At 44.7% G+C, this 23,953-nt stretch overlaps 1 protein-coding gene across 1 annotated transcript in view; it reads left to right on the top strand.

The window, feature by feature from the left end:
* PPP1R1B (protein phosphatase 1 regulatory inhibitor subunit 1B) overlaps positions 1-23,349 on the top strand; it is a 50,454-nt gene extending 27,105 nt beyond the window's left edge. The window contains exons 5-9 of the mRNA XM_053361430.1: positions 7,589-7,762; positions 11,697-11,747; positions 13,752-13,823; positions 19,881-20,024; positions 22,423-23,349. Coding sequence (XP_053217405.1) covers positions 7,589-7,762; positions 11,697-11,747; positions 13,752-13,823; positions 19,881-20,024; positions 22,423-22,526 — 545 coding nt within the window. The 3' untranslated portion in view covers positions 22,527-23,349. The remainder of the gene's footprint in view (positions 1-7,588; positions 7,763-11,696; positions 11,748-13,751; positions 13,824-19,880; positions 20,025-22,422) is intronic.
* Positions 23,350-23,953: the final 604 nt, after the last annotated feature.

Below are 23,953 nucleotides of genomic sequence, written 5' to 3'. Positions count from 1 at the left end.
TTTTGCTCCAATCGGGACATGTCCGGTAGCTTTCTGCTGAAATCCTGCAACTTTTTATTATTATTAATAATAATAAATGTTCTGGGGGTGGGAGAGGGAATGTCCTCCTTTCATTGCACTATAGCGCAGGAGTGCCCTTCCAGACCATAATAATGCAGGAATGCCGTGGTGGCACTGCAAAGCAACAAAAAAAGCTGATTGATGTGTGGGCAGTCCAGTATAAACCCACTACCAATGCAGTATTATTGCATCCAGGACATGTGGCAAAATACTGTACATATGCAAAAGCAAATCCACTATTAAAAAAAAAGGTTTTTTTGCCATGCAGAAAGATGACAAGGAAATGCATTGAAAGGTGTGGTTTGAAACAGTGACTAACAGGAAAATTTATAAAGACCCCGCAAGCAAATCCGAATGAATGCTCGTTGTCATCGAGCCACCCTGAGAACAGATTAGATCAAATGGTCAACAAAGACTGGCAACCCCCCGCATAGCTCAGTTGGGTAGAGCATGAGGCTCGTAATCTCGGGGTTGTGGGTTCAAACCCCAATAGGGGCAAATGATCCCTGTATTGCAGGAGATGGGGCCAGATGACCCTCGTGGTCCTTTCAACTGTCTGATAAGTTCTGTGGAAGCAAATTGGGATGAATGCCAGACATTGTGCATGCCTTTAAAGTAGGGCATGGAGCTGCGGCCCTGGGAGGGGTCTGGATGTGGCCCTTCAGGCCTCTCTGGGAATTCTCCCCAGGAAGAGAAGCTCACTTTGGTTCGAGCCAGTGCAGTTTTTAGATAGGTGCCTGGGTCGTGTCATGGGTCAAAGGCAAACTCCCAGTCGCTCGTAAACGGCTGGTGCCACAAACCTGACTGGTGTTAGGCGAAGGAGTAAATAGACTGGGCTGATAGATAAAGCCAGAACTGGGGGGCTGGGGGCTGGAGATGAGCAGTGTTTGGAGTGCACATGCCCCCGGTACTGGAAATGCGCTGCCTGTCAGAAGAATGTGAGAAACGGCTTGCCAGAATGGTGTGTGTGTGTGTGTGTGTGTGTGTGTGTGTGTGTGTGTGTGTTTCACATCCTTCCTGTTCTCCGACAGGGAATGCTCACTGCCAGTTGCTTGCCCCCCACAAAGTGCTGCACTCATCCATTTCCCGTCAGCCTTTGCTCTCATCATCACTCCCCCGCACCTATTGTTCGCACCTGTCTTTCTCTAATTCTCTTCTTCTTCTCCCCCCTCCCCAAGCTATTTGATCTTCTGAGGGGGAGTTGGCACATTGCCTTCCCACACATACCTAAAGCTTTTACATTGTTTCGTGGCTGCTGCTTTTAAAGGGGCTCTTATCTCTCCTTCCTCCCAGGGAGAACTGGGGTGCGGGTAGGGGGGAATCTTGAGGCCGCGGTGGAAGTAATGAGCTGTAGTCTTGCACACAGACAGGCTTGTCCGCTCTCCCTTGATTTGGCAGGGGTGGAAAAGACATAACGATGATGAGATAAAATGCGAGGTGGTGGGGAGCTGGAGAGCTCACCTGCTTTTTCCCTGAAAAAGTGGTGTCTAGGAACCATGCACAGTCACCCAGCAGTACTGCTCCCTAATCCCTTTTTTTATAGTTAAAAGTAGCTGTGGAAGCCTGAATTAGGTTGGAAGAACTGCTTAACCCTTTGCATTCCAACCATTTCCCCCACTAACCCCCCCTTCCTGCCCACGGTTGCTTTCCCATTCACGTGGTGGGGAGGGTAAATGATATAGGCACCTGTCTTCCCCTGCCCCAAGGGCACAGGTGGAAATGCCTGCAGATTAGCTCAGAGCATGAGATTCTTCATTCCAGAGCCATGGGTTTGAGCCCCATGTTGGGGGGGGAGAGTCCTGCATTGCAGGGGGTTGGACTAGATGACCCCCGGCGTCCCTCCCAACTCTACAGTGCTACGATTCTATGAAAAGCAAAAGGTGACCAATGCATAAAAAGAAAGGATTAAGCACCTCCCCTGCCCTGCTATTCCGTAGATCAGTGATAGCCAAACTTGGCCCTCCGACTGTTTTGAGACTCCAACTCCCATGATCCCTAGCTAACAGGACCAGTGGTCAGGGATGATGGGAATTGTAGTCCCAAAACAGCTGGAGGGCCAAGTCTGGCCATCACTGCCATAGATCAAACATGCTGCCAACCTCCCAAAGTATCGTATAGCCATATAGCATCTTGCTTGTCCTTACTAGCATTCCTCAAGCTGTTGCTGACGGGACCCAGGTCCCTGGCTGGCTCTCCCTGCTGTGTTTACATCCCTGTCTTCCTTTGAGGTATGGCATATATTATTCTCCCCATCTAAGCAGCTTACAGGGCAAGTACCCGGATGGCTGCCAGAATTAGGGCAGGCCCACCTGCCTCCCCAGGGCATGAGTGACAGCATTATAAGTGGAATTTATGTCTTTGTGTGCATGGTGCTCTCCAGAGTACAAGAGGAAAGGGCATGTTCACATTACTGCTTCCTCCGCACCCAGCGCTTTTAATTTTTGAAGCCGCATTCACACGGCATTAGCCACAATCCATATCAATCCTGTAGTTTCTAGTGGGGTAGGAGAGAGCTGAAAAGAAATTCACATCTGGCAACCAATGCACCCCATTGTTTTCAGATAGCACATGGGTAGACGAGTCTAAATATGGGGTGCTGGTGGCGCTGTGGGTTAAACCACAGAGCCTAGGACTTGCCGATCAGAAGGTCAGCGGTTCGAATCCCCGCGATGGGGTGATCTCCCATTGCTCAGTCCCTGCTCCTGCCAACCTAGCAGTTTGAAAGCACCTCAAAGTGCAAGTAGATAAATAGGTACCACTCCGGCGGGAAGGTAAACGGCGTTTTCGTGCGCTGCTCTGGTTCGCCAGAAGCGGCTTAGTCATGCTGGCCACATGACCCAGAAGCTGTACGCCAGCTCCCTCGGCCAATAAAGTGAGATGAGCGCCGCAACCCCAGAGTCGGCCACAACTGGACCTAATGGTCAGGGGTCCCTTTACCTTTTTAGACGAGTCTGAAAAGCCCAGGACACAAATTTTCATGGCCCTCCATCAGCTATGGTGGCCCAGTTACCAGAAGTAATTTATTTAGCGTTAACTCTAGAAGTGCATACTCGATTCTCACCAAACTAAGCCTCTGAATGTATATTTTGCTCTAGGAGGCTTGAGGATACTTTTAGGCAAACTAAGTTTCTCCATACTTTAGTTTAAGGCTTTGGGGGCAAATGCAAAAGAGGACAAGGCCCTTGCACCTTCCATAGCTGTGTAGAAGGTGGGATTTCAGCCAGACAAGCAGACGCTGGTGAAGTTCCCTCTTCTGCAAAACTATTCCCTGTTGCATCTGGACACTCTGCTTTGCATGGGTATCTTTTCGAGCTCATGTTGCCCTGGCTTCTATCTAGTCTTGGTCACCCCTGTCCTCAATAGCACAGTCATGTGGGGGAACACCCTTTCTGCAGATTTTGCAAAAGCCTGCTGTCAATGGAGGGAAGTGGCCTTGTAATCTTAGCTCCATGCGCCCTTTGTCCCTGGCTAATGCAAACACAAGTAACTCTAAGTCCTCCCTACAGTGCACAAATCTGGGATGTCGACATGAGCCTTAAGCTTACATTCTGACCCACAAGCAAGCTGCAGTTTCCCCTTCACAGAGCTACAGTTCCCAGCACCCTTTACACTTCCCAGAATTATTTGGGGGGTCATTGTACCTTAAATGTGCTTTAGATGATGGCGTGGATCTGCCCTACAGCCCTTCTTCTCCTGCCTGCCCCAGGGCTCCAGTCGCCAGATAAGCTGGTTTTTAAAACAAAAACAACCCCTCCCTGCCCCAGCAACCTCCATCAGGATGGCAGGTGGATTTCCACACTTTTAGGGTAAATAAACTACTTGGCTAAACACAACCCTGTCCCTTTCAATCGAAGGATTTGGTTTTCAGATTTATACATTTCACTCATGAACATGAAATTTATTACTGTTAGAGACCAGCTTGAGAAACACAAAGGGAACTGCAATCCCAAAAGCAAAACAAACATTTAAAACAATATACAACAATGGATTTTAAGTTTAAAGGTGTGATAGGCATATAAACACATAAAAACTTTAAAATAGACTACCTTAGAGAAATGACCCAAAGTCGCCTGTGGATCTGACATTGGGAATTTTCTTAACAAACTAGATTGAATCGGGGGAGGGTCTGCACCTACAGATCTGTGCACAGAATCTGGCGACAATCCGGGTCGTCTTGTGGTCTTTGCCTAAGAAGATTGAATTTTTGCAAGCCTCACCAGCCGGGGGGGGGGTCAATGGTTTCTCTACGTCCCTCATCATTAAAGGGACATCTAAAAAATATGTGTTCAGGGCTTCCTATATCCTCCAAAGGACAGGCGCTAATTCTCTGGTCATAAAGGATCCTTCCAAGACCAGCGAGGGCAGAGCCAAGCTTCTGGCAAGTGTAAATGCCCTTCTTGCATTTTTGGATACAAGAAAAAAGAGATATGGTGCTGGTGCAGCTATATATCTCTTGATTTCTACAATTTTGTAGTCGGGGCACCTTAAGCAGTCCTGTTGTCTCTCGGTATCTATAATTCTTTGCCTAACCATTGCTTTTGCTTGGCCCAAGCCCGGTCTTAGAAGGGCTTGATCAGTCGAAGGATTGCTGAGAAGCGATATGATAGCCACCTTCAAATATCTCAAGGGTGGTCACATGGAAGCTGGAGCAAGCTGGGGGGAAATGAACTAATTCCTATGCCCCACAAATAACCCAGAGATGCATTTTAAATAAAAGCACACATTCTACTCATGTAAAAACACCAGGCAGGCCCCACAAATAACCCAGAGATGCATTTTAAATAAAAGGACACATGCTACTCATGTAAAAACACGCTGATTCCCAGACCGTCCATGGGCCAGATTGAGAAGGTGATTTGGCCGCATCCAGCCCATGGGCCTTAGGTTGCCTACCCCTGGTCTAAAGTACCGTATGTTTGACCTTAGGTAAACAAACAACAGGGCTTGTGTAAAGGAACGCAAAGGAAGGTGTGTCTGCAAAGAGGGTACGAAGAGGAAAAAGTTGACACTACCAAATAAAAAGTCTCTTCTGAACAAGGAAAAGATTGTCTCTCTCTCTCCCTTGTGGCTATTTTTCTTCCCCAAACAAGGCGAATCACATTCCTCACTGAGGACTAGGTCCCTGCCAAGTTTATTGAACAAGGAAACCATTTCCCCCCCTTTGTGCAAACTTTTCTATAGAACTTTAAGTCAGTTCAGGAGGTGTGGGAAAATTCCCGCCCTACCCTGCATGCCTGTACTTTCTCAAAGAACTAATCTCTTCTTTTTCTAAATAAATGCACATCGATGTTCTTTTGATCCCATCAAAACCAAAGTTTCGCCTGTCAAATGTTAAGGTGCTCTTATTGTGGGCAGTGTTTCAAATTATAGCCTTCAGAGATTCTGTGATTGAAAAAGGGATAAGGTAAAAAAAAACACCAACAACCTTGCTGATCGGACTTTTCAGCTGCCATGGAATGTTTAGGGACATTCTGATTGCTGAGGGTGAAGGTGCCAGATATAGAATTATTTATAACACTTTGGTATCTCTGAGAAAACTGAAAGGTTGTTTTGGCTGGCGGGGGCGGGGGGACACGCTGCAGTGCCCTGGGTCAGGGAACAGTGAATGTTTCTGGCAGCAGGGGGAGAGTAGGAGGAGAGACTGGGTTATTAATGAGATTATGTCTGCTTTGGGGTTTGTCAGTTTTAACAGACCTGTAGATGTGGAAGCTGCAGCAGTGGTTTCTCTTGCTCCTCTCCCCGCTCAGTCCCTTTACCCCATGCTCTGCTCCCCTCCAACCAGATGAAGCAAACAAGCTTCTTCTGTGACCCCCAAAAAGCTGGAGGGGAGGTTGGGCAATAGGACTCAGTAGGGAGTGGGGAGGAATGGAGCAACATGGCAATGGCTTCTTGTGCAGTTCCAGTTCTGGATTTGCCAGGTATGATAAGTATGACAACAGGTATGATCTTAGGCTTGTGTGACCTAGGACCCCACAGTCCTGGATTTACAGAAGCCACCCCAGTTTCTGATTTGATCCTCAAATGTCCCACTTTTCCTTCGGACATTCCTATTTTCATCAGAGAAATGTTGGAGGGTATGGAGTTATGTGACCCCCTTTAGAATACATCTGAAGGCAGCCCTGTATAGGAAAGGTTTTTTATGTTTAATGTTTTATTATGTTTTAATATATGTTGGGAGCCGCCCAGAGTGGCTGGGGCAACCCAGTCAGATGGGCGATGTATAGATGATATTATTATTATTATTATTATTATTATTATTATTATTATTATTATTGAAAAGGATGTCCCTATTTTCATCAGAGAAATGCTGGAGGGTATAAGCATGTCAGGGAGAAGGCTAGCTAGAACCTTCACCATGAGATGAAGTGACATTATTATTATTATTATTATTATTAATAATAATAATAATAATAATAATTCACTCCCATGGACCTCTCCACCTGTACTTCAAAGGTTCACCATCTCATTGACTCCAAGGCAGATGGTTCTGTGAGGTCAGCCAGGTGATATGTATTAGAATTCATACATTTATTTTGACCCACTGGCCTTTTAAAAAAATGTTAATTGTTTCCCTGCAGGTCACTTTAATAAATTCTGGCGATTCATGCAAAGTTTCTGCAGACATTTTACTTCCTACTAGAGTGGGAACTTAACACATTGTTTTGTTTTGTTTTGTTTTGTTTTGTTTTTAAAAAGGAAATTCAGCACCAAGAAGAGAACAAGTGCATGGATTTGCACATGCTAATACATATATAAAATATACCTTCAATAGAAAATACATCTCACTGGGGTGGGAGAGACTGTGGCTAGGTACCTGCTGTGAGCCTGCTCAGTCTGTTTTTTTCAGGTGCTCACTATTGATAGGCTATTTCAAGGTACAGTGGTACCTCGGGTTAAGAACTTAATTCGTTCTGGAGGTCAGTTCTTAACTTGAAACTGTTCTTAACCTGAGGTACCACTTTAGCTAATGGGGCCTCCCGCTGCTGCCGTGCCGCCACCGTGCAATTTCTGTTCTCATCCTGCAGCAAAGTTCTTAACCCGAGGTACTATTTCTGGGTTAGCGGAGTCTGTAACCTGAAACATATGTAACCTGAAGCGTCTGTAACCCGAGGTAGCAGTGTATCCTTAAACTGATAGCAAGAGAAGGTTGCTTTGAGTGGATGAAAATCTTCCAGAGTTGCTAAACACAGCAGGAGACCTGAGAGGCAAAGGGCAAGGGGGGGAGAGGTATAAAAAGAACATGCAGGGTTTGGAATCTGGATGGGCTGAGTCTTGCCAGAGGAGGTTGTAAGGATCAAGAGGAAGGAAAGATGATAACTGAGGACTGTGCCCAGAAGATCTCCCTAAGTTGCAGTTGTGAGTCTAATGTGGGGCTGCTTCAAGGCGGGAGTCAGGAGCAAGACAGCAGTAACTCACAAGGTATCAGTGAAGTTAAATTCATTATTCAAGGTTCTCCAGTTCCAAACTCCCATTTCTCTGTGAGCGCTCCTAAGCAAATCTCACCTGCCGAATTTTCCATCTTTGACAGCTGTGCAGCGCCTAGCGCAAAGCCATTTGGAATCCAACAGTTCCTGGATGGATGATGACTACCCTGAGGATGTTGAGGAGGACGAGGAAGATGAAGACGAGGAGGAGGAGGAGGAGGAAGCTCAGGATTCAGATGACACCGTGAGGGAGATGCCCGGCCTTTGCAAGCCCGGGGGTAAGCAATGACAATAGCAAGCAGACACACGAGAGGCGGGGGAGGGAGACTGTGGTGCCAGCAGGGGGCAGCAGAGAATACCCATCTTGCGCTTGGCATGGCTGGGCCTGGCAGCTTCTAGGTAGCTCCTACAGTGGATGAGTCACACGTCAATTTGTTCTGAAGCCATTGTGTTGGTTTATTAACGTTATTACCTGCACAGCACCATTGTAACACCGATGTTGCATTTGCCCTTTTGGGTCAGTATAGTATGAATGGATAGGGAAGGGAAGGAAAAGGGGAAAGGAATAATAAAACACATTACACTGTAGGAGCCCACACCAAAACCAGGGGAGAGTATTTTCTGGGAATTGCAGAAAATTGTTTTGCGCTGCCTTGAGTCTAAGCACCATAGCAAAGGAAAGGAAAGTTTAATCATTCATCCGAAACCACAGCAGAGAAAAGGATATGCCTAGATTATGTTCCATAGGAAATGTAAATATATATAAACAGCCCTTCAGACTGAAGGCTGTTCCGAAACATCCTTTTTCGAGCCACATGCTTCCGGGAAGCCCGCAAGTGGAGTATGGCAGGGCCAGCTTAATAACAAATCGTTTTCCAAGCCTAAAATAGATGAATACTTCCCCACTCTCTGCCTGCACTGCTACTGGCAACAGGAAGCAGCCCAGCTTTCATCTGCAACAAACATGGATGTCAATGCTGCTGGGATACAGAGCAGGATGAGCTGACCACTCCAGCTTCCATGTTTTCCTCTTCTCTTCTCTTCTCTTCTCTTCTCTTCTCTTCTCTTCTCTTCTCTTCTCCTCTCCTCTCTTCTCTCCTCTCTCCTCTCTCCTCTCTCCTCTCCTCTCCTCTCTCTAGCAAACTTCTTGCCTTTGTGGTTGCAGCAGGAGAGCCCACTTCAATATATAGGGAGAATCTACTGTAAGCTCAAATTTACGTTGCTCCATCTCCCCAGAATCCAGTCCTGCTCCTACTGTCTAAATCTTAACTGCCTAGCCTTATGGGTGCAAGTGTGGACCCATCCCCTATGACTTTGCCTCCCGCCCGCTCCTTGCCAAGCATTTCCCAGTTTGTTAAAAACCTAAATTTTGCACACAGAATTAAATATGCAAAGATAACCAGCACAGACCTGAAAATATACATCGTCCCCAATACATCTGAGGTTAGTCATCGCAGTCCCCCTGCAACTGGGGGAATGAATTAGCCATGACTCACTTGGGTTCCGCTGCTCAGCCATGACTCATTTACCTGGATCAAGGCCATCATCTGCAAAGTGAATTTGAAATTCATCATTTGGGTTTCTTCAACCCAAAACTTGGCTTTTTGTGGAACTGAGAGCTGCATGCATGCTGCCTGCCTCTTCTAAATCCTGCCCTCGAATCTTTCTTCATGAAATGCATAGTTCTTCCATTCATTGCCAAATCGTTTAGCGCTTGCCTTCACTGTTGGTTGCTCTTAAAAGGATAGGATATATTCATAGGGGGCAGGTCTAGTAGCCATGACAAGCCAAATGGAACCTCCACAATTCAAAGCAGTATAGTGGTACCTCGGGTTAAGTACTTAATTCATTCCAGAGGTCCGTTCTTAACCTGAAACTGTTCTTAACCTGAAGCACCACTTTAGCTAATGGGGCCTCCTGCTGCTGCCGCACCGTCAGAGCACAATTTCTGTTCTCATCCTGAAGCAAAGTTCTTAACCCAAGGTACTATTTCTGGGTTAGTGGAGTCTGTAACCTGAAGCGTATGTAACCTGAAGCGTATGTAACCCGAGGTACCACGGTATACCTCTGCAGGTTGTTGGGGGGAAATAGCAAGCGATGGCCCAGCCACTCAGTTGCCTACTTTTGACTTCTCAGGGACATCTGGCTATCTGCTGCTGCAGATATGCCATGTCTAATCCAGTGAAGCAGCACTGTTCTTAATCAGAAACACCAAAGAGTCTTGTGTCACCTTAAAGACTAATGCATTTATTGTGGCATTTGCTTGAAGGCTTATGCCATACTGAATTCAGCAGCCTTCGGGGCTCTTGGCTTGTTGCTTTTTGCTGCAACAGTCTAAACACGGCTGGTCCCCTTGGAAGTTCTTAATCAAGAAACTGGCTTCTGCCATCATAATGGCACTGCTATTTTTTTTAAAAAAAAAAGTTTTGCAAGTTTTGGCAACCTTATAATTTTGCTAAATTCCGAACTATTGTTTCAGACATTTCTTTTCACTCCACATCAAAAATAAAATCAAATTATAATTCTCCGCTTTGGCATTCATCCTCCCCTACTCCCAAGTCTTGGTTGAAAGATAGAATTCCTTCCCCTGACTTTTCCCCATTTCTGCTGCGCGCCCCCCCCCCATAAAATGCATTCGCTTCAGCCTGAGGTGATAGCTCAAAGGGTGCTCTGGAGAGCAGGGAGGGGCTGGTTGTCGAGGTCAAGTCGTTCTCAAGCAGGTGGGCTGTTTCCATGGCAATGCTCTTCTATTTAAAGGGCTTTCTCCCGCTGTTCGCCATGTATCCTACTCGCTGGGGGGTTCGCTGCATGTACTGAATACATTTCCCTTCATTTAGCACCTCTGCTGTCAGGGAGAAACCTGTAAATGGTTCCTCCTCCCCCCCTCTCCCAACTCTCTCTCTCTCTCACTCTCTCTCTCTCTCTCTCTCTCTCACACACACACACACACAAACACACACACACACACACTCCTTACCCCCAGTATGGGGAGAAGCTGCTAGTCTCCTAGGAAACCATCTTCCTCAGCAGGAAAGAGCTGTGAGATGGGAGAGGTGGCATCTATACAAGGCATCTTTCTCTCTCCCGCCTCCAGACCCTTCTGTCCACAAATTCACTCCCTCTTGCTGTATCAGAGCAAAAGGTCTGGAGTTTGGGGGGGGTAGTTGCTAGGTGTCCGGCAGTTTTTAAAAAAGCATTTCAGATCATCATGAAATTGTGGTCACATGGAGCCTCTTTCAAACTGCAGAGGGAGGGCATGGGGAAAGCGAAGAGGAGGATGGTGCCAAGTTGGTACGTGGATGTGGCTGGGGTTTATAAGATCCTAGCGGGAGCTTTGTGATCACACGCTGGCTCTCAGGCTGTGTCTACACACACACATTTACTCTGCATCTAGTGGGCTCCCATCCCAAGTTTGGGAACTGGCGTACATATAACATTAGCCACAATTCATATTTCCTGCAACATCTTGTGAAATGCTGTGCTGGATGTGTCCCCCCTGTCCAAACCAGCTGCAACCTGAATAAAGGGGGAAAGAACCACCTAACCGTGTTCTGCACCAGTGATGTGTTGACAGCATCAGTCTGGGCAACCACAGGGACTGGAAACTTGGTTTCTTTTTTCTTTTCAAAATGCTGCCGCACAATTATTTTTCCGTGTAGTGCCAGCAGTGTGTACAGGGCATTGAAAAGGCAATGGTGTTTTAGGGTCTGGCTGAGATGGCAAAGTTAACCTGTTTAATTAGAGAAAAATCATTACTGGCATCTGTTAAGCACCGGAAATTTCGTATGGGCTTTTTGTGCGAGAAAAGAAAGCGAACTTGTAATATCTAGATTTGAAGATTGAAAAAATACTGGTTTATAGATGATAGAACGATTGGATTTTAAGGAATGGATATTATATGTTGCTGCAGGACAGAGACCTGGAAGTCCTTTGACCCATTTCTGTCTTTCTTTAGTTTTTCCTTTCTTTCCCTTTATCTTTTCTTCCGTTCTCTCCTGTTCTTGTCTTTTATTCTTTCTGACTTTGTTCTCTCTTTTTTTGCTAAGTAGCTATTTTATCTTAGTATATTATAAAAAAGATACTTTGTAATGGATTTGTGTTTTTGTATATCTATGAAGCAGTATCAATAAATAAGTTAGTAAAAGGAAAAAGAAAAGATGTTTTGACCATGTCTTCCTTTCCCAACTCATATTTCTTTATTGTCTGTTACAGCATCCCAGTTGGGCCCAGCTTCCAAGGCAGCCTTGCTCAGGCAATGCACTGGTAAGAAAACAGCTTCCTCTCATGGCAGATCTGCATCCTAGCAATCTATCCGAGAGTTACATAATCAGAGCAATCAGCACTAGAGCTGTCCAAAGTCAAACAGCCCTGTGGGCTTTGCAGTTGTGCAAAAGAGGGATTCTCTTACCCTTTCATGATAAACTGCATGTGCCAAATAGTCTTGCAGACTATTGTGAAAGTTACAGGAGGCTCTGCCCATCTTTTTTTTCTTAATTTTGCCTTAATCGGAACTTATGAGAGCTCTGGTTAAATAGCAAACAAGCAAGGAGACTTCCTGTAAAGATGGCGTCAGGTCAGAAAGTTGGCTCACACAATTTTAACCAATTTTCAATTGGTTTTAACCAATTATTTTATCAACCTTTTCATAACTTGGAACAAGCAAGGAATGCCTGCCGGTCTTACAAGGGAAATTCAGGAGGTGCCAAATCTAAGTCAAGTGTTTTAAACTTACAAATTGAATACGCAAGATGTATATAGCATTCCATGCAGAGGCATACCTAGGGTCCCTTGTGCCCTTGGCAAGGACCTGTATTGGTATTCTCCCCCCCCCAAAAAAATCTCTTTACCACAATAGCCACAGTAGAAATGACAACATTGCATGCGACCCAAGTACGCAAAGCGTCCAGAGTGAGGGCGAGGCGAGGAGGAAGGGCCAAAAAATTGGCACGCCTTTGTGCCATGGTGTGAGAAGGATGGGACGCTTTTCCTGGGTTTATCTCTCCACACCAGAAGCAGCACTGCGCCACACACGTATTCATCATACCCCCCGTAGTCTCCATCTACCTTCATACCGCCCTGCCACTTTCCCTACCACTCAGCTCCCAGATGACACAGATAGCTGAGGCAGGGAAGAGAGGAGATCTCTTGGGTGTTATTAGTCCCAGGTTCATAGGGACAGGAGCCCAGCAGGAGTGGCAAGGGAGAAGAATGTTGAAGAGCTGAGCCGCTCAATCAGCAGATATATCTATCCCGAGATTATACACCCCTTAGATGCAGCTCAGGAATGGTGTGCTTGAATGTTTCACCATACCCACCCAAAAAAATCCCAAACCCACATAGAAAAATGTAACATCCACTTCTCCATGACTATATATGGTAGTGCTCTTACATGCATTTCCCATCTGTACTTTGAAAGTGGTACAGTCTGGCTGGAGCTGTATTATATGTCCAAATATATCTCCTTCTGATCCGCATCTTAGATGTCAGCACTTTGATAGAATGCTAGATTGCTGCTTTCCACACATGTATTGCATTCACTGGGAATTGTGTGGGCGTGACATGTTAATTTACTTCTGTTATCCTTGGCTCTTAATAATTTGCTTTTCCCCCTCCATCACTAAATGATCTGTGCATATACTCTCGGTGTTTTTGACATCGACCGCCTGCTTTTTCTTTTAAAGCACAGAGCAGCGCTCATGGGGCTCCATCACAGCACTGACCTTAGCTTCTGCAAAGCTACAATATCAAGTGCTCCCAGATTGTTCATTGGTCCATATGTTTGTGTGTGCGTGTGCCACCTTCTCACTGTTCGATGTGCATATGGCAACACTGGCTGTTGCTTATGGTCCTTCCAGATACGGGCTTAATACTGCGAAAGATTGTTGTTGAGGGATTGCTGCAAAAAAAACAACAACCAACAACTTGCATGTGTGAGGAGCACTGATCCCACAATAAATGTATATCTGGAAGCACCCTTGGAGAAGATTGTGTTGCTATAAAACCAGCTGAATCACAAAGATGCTGCAGCCTCTGTTATCCTACCTGATAACATTGCTGCTGGATGCCTCCAGATTTAATCCAAGACATAACAAGAAGGCATCATGTTTAATTGGAACACACACGTACATGGTCTTCAGACTAGCGAAAGAAGCACACAGGCAGAGGAGACAACATACAAACTCAAACACACACAATGGGGCATTTGTAGGTAGTGACATTTTCTCTCTCCTTTTTCCTCTTCAATCACCATCACGGCTGCCTGAGAAGTCTTGGAAAACAAGCCCAAAGAATCTGAGCATCCCATCTATCCTGCACTCTCCAAATCACAGAAACGGAAAGGTAAATGTGTGTGCGACAACTGCAGGGCTTAAGTGGGATTTATCACTCGGGTTATATGGGTGAAGGCAAAAAGCTTTTGAGAGTTAAAGATGGCATGGCAGCAGCAGCATTGCCCACGGGGTGCATACTTTGTTGTTGTTGTTGTTGTTGTTGTTGTTGTTGTTACCACCCCACCTTTTTCCCTGACAGAACTCAAAATAGCTTACAGATAAAAATAAGAACCACTAAAAGCATAGGGGGGAAATCATTAAAAAAAATTAAACATTGATATATTAAAACTATATAATATATAAAACCTGTTAAAACCATATGAATAATTACAATAAAAACAGCACAGCACCAGCCCTTTCATTCAAAGCAGTCAGATCCCCAAAGCCTGTTGGAACAACTTGCAGATGATCTAGTACTTACTTTACAGGAGCCAGAAGCTAGTACGAAAAGAGTTTTAGAGATAATTCATGAGTTTGGCCAATTGGCAGGATTTAAACTGAATAAGTCAAAGACTAAGGTATTGGAGAAAAATTTAACACAGATTGAAAAAGAAAGGTTTCAGAATGAGACGGGGTTGACTGTGGTCAAAAAAGTGAAATATCTGGGTGTGAATATGACAGCTAAGAATGTGAACCTATTTAAAGACAATTATGAAAAAACTTGGACAGAAGTGAAAAAAGATCTGGAGATCTGGTCAAATCTGAAGCTTTCCTTGTTAGGTCGAATTGCAGTTATAAAAATGAATGTATTGCCAAGAATGTTGTTTTTGTTTCAAGCATTACAAATAATGGATAAAATGGACTGTTTCAAGAAGTGGCAGAAAGATATATCTAAATTTGTCTGGCAGGGCAAGAAGCCCAGAATAAAATTTAAGATATTAACGGATTCAAAGGAAAGAGGGGGGTTTGCCCTGCCAGACTTCAAATTGTACTATGAAGCGGCAGCTTTCTGCTGGCTAAAAGAATGGCTGCTTCTTGAAAACACAGACATTTTGGATTTGGAAGGATTTAACAATATTTTTGGGTGGCATGCATATTTGTGGTATGACAAGGTTAAAGCGCATAAAAGTTTCAAAAATCATATTGTCAGGAAAGCACTATTAAATGTCTGGGTTAGATATAAGGACTTGCTGGAAAATAAGACTCCAAGATGGCTATCACCAATGGAAGCTAAGGCAGTTAAAAAGCTAAATATGGAGTCGAAATGGCCAAGATATTGGGAAATTTTGGAAAAGGAAGGGGACAAATTGAGATTGCAGAGCTTTGAGAAACTAAAAGGGAAGTTGAGAGATTGGTTACATTATCATCAAATAAATGAAGTGTTTAAATTAGACAGTAAAATAGGCTTCCAGGTGGAAAAATCAAAATTAGAGACTGAACTGTTAGAATCCAGTACTAAGAATTTGTCAAAAATGTATGATCTGCTGCTGAAATGGAATACACAAGATGAAATGGTAAAATCAAGTATGATTAAATGGGCTCAGGACATTGGTCATAACATCATGTTTGCTGATTGGGAAAAGTTGTGGACCACCGGGTTGAAGTTTACGGCGTGTAATGCCTTAAGAGAAAATATAATGAAAATGATTTATAGGTGGTACATAACCCCAGTCAAGCTTGCAAAGATCTACCATTTGCCCGACAACAAATGTTGGAAATGTAAAGAAAAGGAAGGTACATTTTTTCACCTCTGGTGGACGTGCCCGAAGATTAAGGCATTCTGGGAAATGATCTATAATGAACTGAAAAAGGTATTTAAATATACTTTCTCCAAGAAACCAGAGGCCTTTCTCTTGGGTATTGTCGGCCAGGGGGTGTTAAAGACAGATACAACTTTTTTTATGTATGCTACAACAGCAGCTAGAATACTTATTGCAAAGTACTGGAAGACACAGGATCTACCCACACTGGAAGAATGGCAGATGAAGGTGATGGACTACATGGGCTTGGCAGAAATGACGAGCAGAATCCGAAACCAGGGAAGAGAAGCGGCGGAAGAAGAATGGAAAAAGTTCAAGGACTATTTAAAGAAATATTACAAAATTAATGACAGTTAAAATGATGTTGGATTAAAATAAATGGTTACTATTAGTATTGGTTAAGACAAAGAGAATAAGGATGATTAACATAAATTTATAGTAAAATAAGGGAAAGATTCGCTGAATAATTATAAGAATTTGGAATACAGAAACGGGAGGCAAGAGGAAGTCGAGGAAGAAAGGTTAAAGAAATTAGGATATGAAATGGTACTTGTTTTTTGTTTTGTTATTGTTTGTTGTTTATTTTTGTATGTTTTGTTTGCATTAATATAAAAATTGTTTAATAAAAATATTATAAAAAAAAAAAAACAAAGCCTGTTGGAACAAGAAAGTCTTCACCTGCTGGCAGAAGAACAACAAGGAGGGAGCCAGTCTAGTTTCTCTAGGAAGCGAGTTCCAAAGCCTGGGAGCCGCCACCAAGAAGGCCGTCTCCCACGTCTCTGCCAAGCGCCCCTGTGAGGTGGCAGGAGCAAGAGAAGGGTCTCCCCTGAAGATCTCAAAACCCAGCCAGGTTTGTCTGAGGGAATAGAGTCCTTCAGATAGCTTGGACTGAAGCTGTGTAGGGCTTTATAAGTCACAACCAGCATTTTGAATTGTGCCTGGAAACCGACGGGTAGCCGGTGGAGCTGTTGTCGCAAGGGAGTCGTACGCTCCGTACGACAAGCCCAAGTAAACAATCCGGCTGCAGCTCTTTGAGCCAGCTGAAGTTTCTGAGCACTTTCCAAAGGCTGCCCCACAAAGAGCGCGTTACAGTAATCCAAATGGCATGTAACTGAAGTCGTGCATCGCCATGGCCAAATCAGATAGCTCAAGAAGCGGGCACAGCTGGCTATGCACGAGAAGATTATGCAGGATTCTGATGCTCTTAAAAAAAAAAACTTTTGAAAGCTGCGAACAATGGCAGTGGTGGGCAACTCTCTCTCTCTGCCTTATCACTGTCAGCTGCCTGTAGGAACTCTTGTCCTTCTCCAGCCACTGTCTCCATGGAAACAGAATCATAGGCAGATCTGTACATATTCTGTACATACAGAAGAGGAATCTCAATAAAATGTTGTGGTGTGTCCCTTCTCCACAACAGCCCCTTTGAACAGGAACCTTGTACCATTGTTGAAGGCTTAGAGACGAGCCCTTTTTTCCCTTTCCCAGAATCCTCTGCTGCACCATATAGTGGCCAAGAGTTAACTGTCAGGGATAGCTGAAAGCCCTGAACATCAAGGTTTCGTTGGTTATATACTTGGGGAAGAAGAGTTTTGTAGGCTTGTGGCATGTCCCCGCTGGATCCTAGTGCTCTCCTCTAGGATACTACTGGGGATGGTGGACAATGGGCAGGATGAGGCCCACCAAGCCATTTGAAGTGGCCTGCTCAGGTCTTCAGAGATCAGTCTGTGAAAGACAGAGATTGCCCTCTCTACTGCAATGTGTAAGGCTTCTCAGTTGCATAGAGAGCCTTCAGACACAGAGACTATTAAAGCTGTTTGATCAGCAAGCAGGTTAAATATTATATACATACATGACTTAACAGTGAAGGCAGTTGACTTTTTTCCCATTCTGTCACGGCAAAGCTTCATGAAACGAAGTTTTGTCCTATCCGCGTGAAATTTGGCATAAAGAATATGCCTTGGGTGGGTTGAGGGCAGCATAATAGGGTGAAATTTCAGAAAATCCTGGAGAAGAATGGCTGAATTAGAGCAGTTCACACGTTTTGCGTTCAGGTTCAGGCATCCCATGTTCCCTATTATTATTATTATTATTATTATTATTATTATTAACAGTCAAAGCATTTACCCATTTGGGGCTGTTTCCATTATGTTGAAAACTTTTGCCTGTTTCAAGGACCTCCCTTCTGCTGGTCAAAATCTGCTGTGTATAAATCTGGAACCGTGAGGTTTCAGAATTCCCATTCTAATCAGTAATTTAACTAAGAGTGAGTTGTTCAAAACATTGCTTAGTGCCAAACGCTGGGTCTTCCCAGAGGGAGCTTGCTTCCCAGAAGAAAAATGGCCATCGCTGAGGAGGAGGCTGCTGTGGAAGACGGTGGGTGGGAGGAATGGAGCCGCTGTGCTTGTTTTGGTGTGTTCAAAATGCTTCAGCGCGAGTCTGGGTGCATTTGTGAGTGAATTTCTGCTGCATATGTGTGTGAGAGGAGAGTGTGTGTTAGACAAAGGGAAGCTGCCATGACTCGATGGGATTTGCAGTCTCTGGCTCCCCACCCCACCCCCGGTGATTCCCGCTGCAACTTCTTTTGAGATCTCTGCCCTGTTTGCAATCTGTGATCTCAGCAGTGGATTTGGGCCCCATACATTTAAAGCACGTGGCTTTCCCTCAAAGAACCCTGGGAACCGTAGTTTGCCCTCACAGAGCTACAGTTCCCAGCACCCTCAACAAAATACAGTTTCCATGATTCCTGAGGGGGGGGGATATGTGTTCTAAAGACTTTTAGAAGACATCTGAAGGAAGCCTGTTTAGGGAAGCTTTTTATGTTTGATGGATTACTGTATTTTAATATTCTGTTGGAAGCCGCCCAGAGTGGCTGTGGAAACCCAGCCAGATGGGCAGGGTATACATAATAAATAATAATAATTATTACTATTACTATTATTATTACTATTATTAAGGCACTTTATATGGTTATTGCAAGCTATTTCTGTCTTAGCTTTAGGCACTTAGAGTGATAACAGCAATAGACTGCATGCGAGGCCTGGTATAGTACGGGACCTATTGAGCCAGTTCATTATCTTCATCATAGTTCATTCCATGGTTGAAGAACTGTATCAGGACTAAAATACAGTCCATTACGGCAAAAGCGGGGATAATGTTGAGATAATTATAAAAATAGCCTTCTTTAGAGGGCTGATGTAAATATTACTAAGACAATAATTGCAAAGTTATTTTGACATCTTAAAGGGCAGTATAAATCTTATGTATTATGGGGTGTGTCCCCCTCCCTGCTCCCCCTCCCACCACCAGAGGGGGCTTAATGGAATTCAGTGAATGTTCTTTTCAATAAACGAAATAAATTCTAGACTTTTTTTTAACCCTTCAGTTTAAGCAGGGGGGGGGATGCAACCGGTTTGGTAACACTGGGTGCAGAGCCTTGGGGGGCCACAGGGGGCACTGCAACAATGATTTAGAATGGAAGGCAAGAGGCAGGAGGTGCCAAATTTTGATGTTGTACAGGGCACTGCTGAAGTGTCTGACCCAAAGATCCACCACTGGTTTAAATCTTTAACATAATTACTGAGTGTCTTCTACACCAGAAAGGATGGAAATTGCAAGTTAAGGTACCTGTGCTGGTGTATCTATATGGGGCTCTAAACAATATGGGATGTATTGAAACTGAGGCTCCTTAGAATTTCCACGTTTTCCATGGCACACAAGTAATTTTTAAGTTCCCTTTCTCTTAAATGGAAGGGGCATTTGATCCCAGAATTAACTTGCAGTGATGTGTGGATGCCCTCGTTTTGTCTCTGTTGCCTATAGCTATGTGTTCAGTGTTAAGTTGTGGGTGAACATATCAGACGACACAGCGATTCTTCAAACAGCTCTTGTTTATTCACAGGCCAGAACAGAACTGAACTGAAGGGTTCAGTCAGCCTGCTTATATAGAGCTCCAGTACAACGTAACTGTAGCGATTTTCTAAAACTATCCAATCACTGAACGTCACTTTCGATCCCTTATTTGCATAACTATCTACAGTATCCCCCTGCTGGCCCACGGTGAGAACTTCAGTACATAACATTCAGTCTCCAAACAATTCTCCCGCACCTGATCTGGCCAAAGCTGTTAGGCCAAGGCTCCAGTAGTACTGGGCTGAGCATCAGGGAAACATCCGAGTGCTGCTGTGGAGAAGAGAATCACTCTCTCTCTCTCTGCTCTTCCAACTATTTTTTGGCCACGTCCGCCAATGTGGCGGTGGTGCCTTCAGGCCACAAGCTGAGGGTTAGCCATCCCTGCTGTAAAGGATGCTTGCAGGGCAAAAGATGTTTTGTCACTTCTTGCTCGTCAGTGTGACGCTTGTTCCCGTCAGGTGGGCAGAAAGTATCCTTTGCTGGATCCGTAGAGGAAGTCCCCAATGAATCTGAGCAACCAGAAGGTGCTGAGGGCGAAGCCCAGGACCAGCAGAACCAGGAGACAGAGGTGGGACCGGAGCAGGGAGACCCGCCACTAACAGGTAATGTACCTGAACAAAGGAGCTCTGTCTCTGGTGGTTGCTAATCAGCACAGTGCCTAGTTTAGTCCTTGGCTTTTAACATGTTGTTGCATTCCTAGTGTTGCAAAAGGTTTTTTTTAAAAAATTGTGTTTTGCCTGTTTGCCTCACAAGAACCCTGAGTAAGGCTGAGTAAGGGGCTGATGTATGGGCAGAAAAAAAATATTTATTTGGTTTTTCATATTAAAGTTTTACAATCACATATCCAGCATCAAAAAAAGATTCCAAAGAATCTCCTGGATTTTCCTCCTCCCCTCAGTGAGTCCTATTGTAAATCATTTCCTCCTGCATCTTTTATAATAATACAAATCTTTTACATCTCCATTATGTCCAAAATTCACCACTCAACTACAAGTGTTATTCCAATCCTACTAATGATTTTAGCTGTTTACAATGGTTTTTAAGATAAATTATAAATTTCTCCCATCCCTTACTAAAATTTTGGTCTTCCTGATTTCTGATTCTTCTGGTCATTTTTGCCATTTCGGCATAATCCATCAACTTAATCTGCCATTCTTCTCTGGTCGGGACTTTATCTTCTTTCCATCTCTGGGCCTCCTCTGAACTATTTTAAGTTCACTTTACAACGCAAAGGATAAGTATAATGCTGGTTTAATATTGTGTCACCACCATCTCTCAAACTGGGACCTCTTCAAGAATCTGCTGTGGTACATGAGATTATGCTCTGTGATGTGAGACATGAAAGATAATGAATGACTCAAGCCCGCCCTCCCCCCGTGAGTTTCACATCAGAGTAGTGATTTGAACCCTGATTGCCCTGGTCCAAGCCCAGTGCTCTGTATTGTATATTCCACACTGCCTCTGGTTTAAGATCATGGCTGGGAAGTGAATGATCTATTTATGACTAAGAGTATTTATCTCTTTTGGGCCCTACAGAGCCCTCCACCAACCCACCACCAGCAGAAATGGCTTCCTCGACCTCAGCTTCCCTATACAGTCATACCTCGGGTTAAATATGCTTCAGGTTGAGCATTTTCGGGTTGCACTCCACAGCGACCCAGAAGTAACAGAACACGTTACTTCCAGGTTTCGCCGCTCACGCATGTGCAGACGCTCAAAATGACATCACGCGCATGTGCGGAAGTGGCAGATCGCAACCCACACACATGCAGACACGGGTTGCGTTTGCTTCAGGATGTGAACGGGGCTCCGGAATAGATCCCGTTCGCATCCAGAGGTACCACTGTATAGCTAAAAAGTTGCCTTAGCTGGCTGTTCTAGAACTACCTGATTTTCAAGGGTCTTGGTCTGCATTCGAAATTAGCCAGGCGCCACTCACGTTTTGCAACCTGCAACCAGCCCTTTGCAACTGGGTGGAGATGTCCTTGTACCACCTTTGGTGCCTAGCATCTCCCCTTGCCTGGCTGCAGTCAGCTGATCTGCCAGGCACCCGACAAAATACCTGATCTGTCCAGCAGCGCAGTCAGATGGACAGGGTGCAAAAAACAAATTGTTGTTGATGGTGGTGGTGGTGATGTGGTCTGGGTGATGTCCCATGTCCAGAACAGAAATTAATCCAGCGAATATGATCATTATTCACTGTTGTTGTTTTCAGCCTACAAACAATATAGAATTATTGTGTAATCAGTCATGTTTCCCCTATCCGCTTTGCACTGGCTTTCCATTGCATTGAAATGATTGGTGCAGAATAACATAATGATAATGCAATTATGAAAAGTTCAACCATGTGGGCTTCATCTGAAGCCGAACACAAAACAGAAGGAGTCCTACACAAGACTAATAAAGGGTGGAATGGAAGTTGATGCCTTCATAATTCCCTAACTGTGACAACCATCTCATCCCCTCCTTGAGAGCCAGTGTGGTGTAGTGGTTAAGAGCAATGAACTCGTAATCTGGTGAACCGGGTTCGCTTCCCCGCTCCTCCACATGCAGCTGCTGGGTGACCTTGGGCTAGTCACACTTCTCTAAAGTCTCTCAGCCTCACTCACCTCACAGAGTGTTTGTTGTGGGGGAGGAAGGGAAAGGAGAATGTTAGCCGCTTTGAGACTCCTTAGGGCAGTGATAAAGTGGGATATCAAATCCAAACTCCTCTTCTTCTTGCTTTGGACTCTACAAGGGAAGATTATTTTTTTAAAGTTCGTTTAGAACCAGTTTTGACTGTCACAGCCATTCAGCAGGAAACCCTGGGAATAGGAGCCATAGGAAAGAGCAACGGGCTTCTTACATGGAAATGTCAGCACCTTCACAAATTATGGCTGCCAGAGGGAAAACCATCTTTAAAGTGATTTGAAACTGGTGTGAAATTTTGTAATGTAGATGCCCTACACGTCGAGAACTCCCCCCCCCCCAAATGCTTATGTTTTTCCTCTCCTTCTGTAGATCATGTTATGGAACTAAGTCACTCCAGCTGGGAAGAGAGACCTCCCTGCGCTCTTAGCGCCGAAAACCGTTCCTCCCCACCCCCTATCCACACCACCACCTAGCGCAAGCAGTGAAGGGGAAGAGTCGGGAGCTGTCCCACTGATGGAAAACTCTCCTTTTTCACCAAGATGGATTGGGTTATTTCCTTTTAACAACTATCTTCTCTTTTCTGTTCCAGATTTGTCTTTAATTTTGCAGTGTTTGGTTTGTGTTCCGTGAATTATTTAGCACAAGGGAAAAGGAAGTGGGGGGAGAGGGAGCCACAGTCGCTGGTACCTCCACATTCAGAAGGAATATATCATCTTTCTGACGGCCAGAGGCTGGGCACAAGTGACAAGAGGGTGGCTATCTCTACTGTGCCTTTGCTTGTGAGGTTCCGGGGTTCGGGTGTGTGTGCATAAGAGCTGTCGTTGTCCACAGGGCTGCTCGTTTGGTGTAATCCAGCATGGCGGTTCTTAACATTTTTTCACCCATCCAGATCTGAAATTCTAAAACTAGTATGTGAGACCAGTGAAAATAGCCAGGTAGCTGGCCTGAAGACCATCGTTAGATTCCCAGAAATCCAAGTTTGAAAATGTTTGAAAACTTACAGCTGAATTCGAACTGATAAGCTGGAGGGGATATCTGCAACTGATTCACTTCTGAATCCCTGCCACCACCACCTCTCTCTCTCTCTCTCTCTCTCTCTCTCTCTCTCTCTCTCTCACCTGCCTCCCCAATGCCCCATTCATCTCTCTGGAAGCTGCAAATTAAAATCTAATCATTTTGTATAGTTGAAACTGCTCTCCCCCCCTCCCTATGCTCTTAGACCCTTACTCCGCCACCTGTGTATTGGGCAATGCCTTTCCATGTGCCTCTCTGCTCTATTAAAGCTTTGTAAATAAACGAGATGTTTGAAGAGTGTTTTATGGAGGGGTGGGGATGAATGGTCACCAGCCCTGAGTAAGCCAGCTCTTTCCTTCACTGCATCAGCCAAGCATGACAGAAGGAAAGGGTTTCATAACGGCAGGAAGCATTTTATCTTTTGCAAATCAATCCTAAGTGCATGAGCCATGATTCATGGACAGGAGGACAGGGTTCGGGAGGTAAAAGGCTTAATTCCCAATGACTCCCAATGGGTGGACTAGGACCATAGCTGTCAACTTTTCCCTTTTCTTGCAAGGAATCCTATTCGGAATAAGGGAATTTCCCTTTTAAAAGGGGGGGGAAACATTGACAGCTATGACTAGGATACCCCCCGTCTCTGCATCTTCCTTAAAACAGTAACTCTTGCTGCCAAAAGGCAGACCAGCTAAAACTCTTGCGGTCTGGGATTTTGTGGGTTTTTTTCTGCAGGAAAGAAATTCAAAGGCTACTTAACACTTGTGCTTCCAAGACAGCCTCTACTTTTTTTGTGGGAGGAATTCAAGCCGATGTCGGAAATTCAGGTGTACGCAATTAAAACGGATTAAAGGGCTCGGTCACCCTGTGCGCAATAAATCTGCTTTTG

Source organism: Podarcis raffonei, chromosome 13 (assembly GCF_027172205.1).
Source record: "Podarcis raffonei isolate rPodRaf1 chromosome 13, rPodRaf1.pri, whole genome shotgun sequence".
NCBI classification, from domain to species: Eukaryota; Metazoa; Chordata; class Lepidosauria; order Squamata; family Lacertidae; genus Podarcis; species Podarcis raffonei.
Note: the sequence above shows the minus strand (reverse complement) of the source record. Positions and strands in the feature narration are given on the sequence as shown.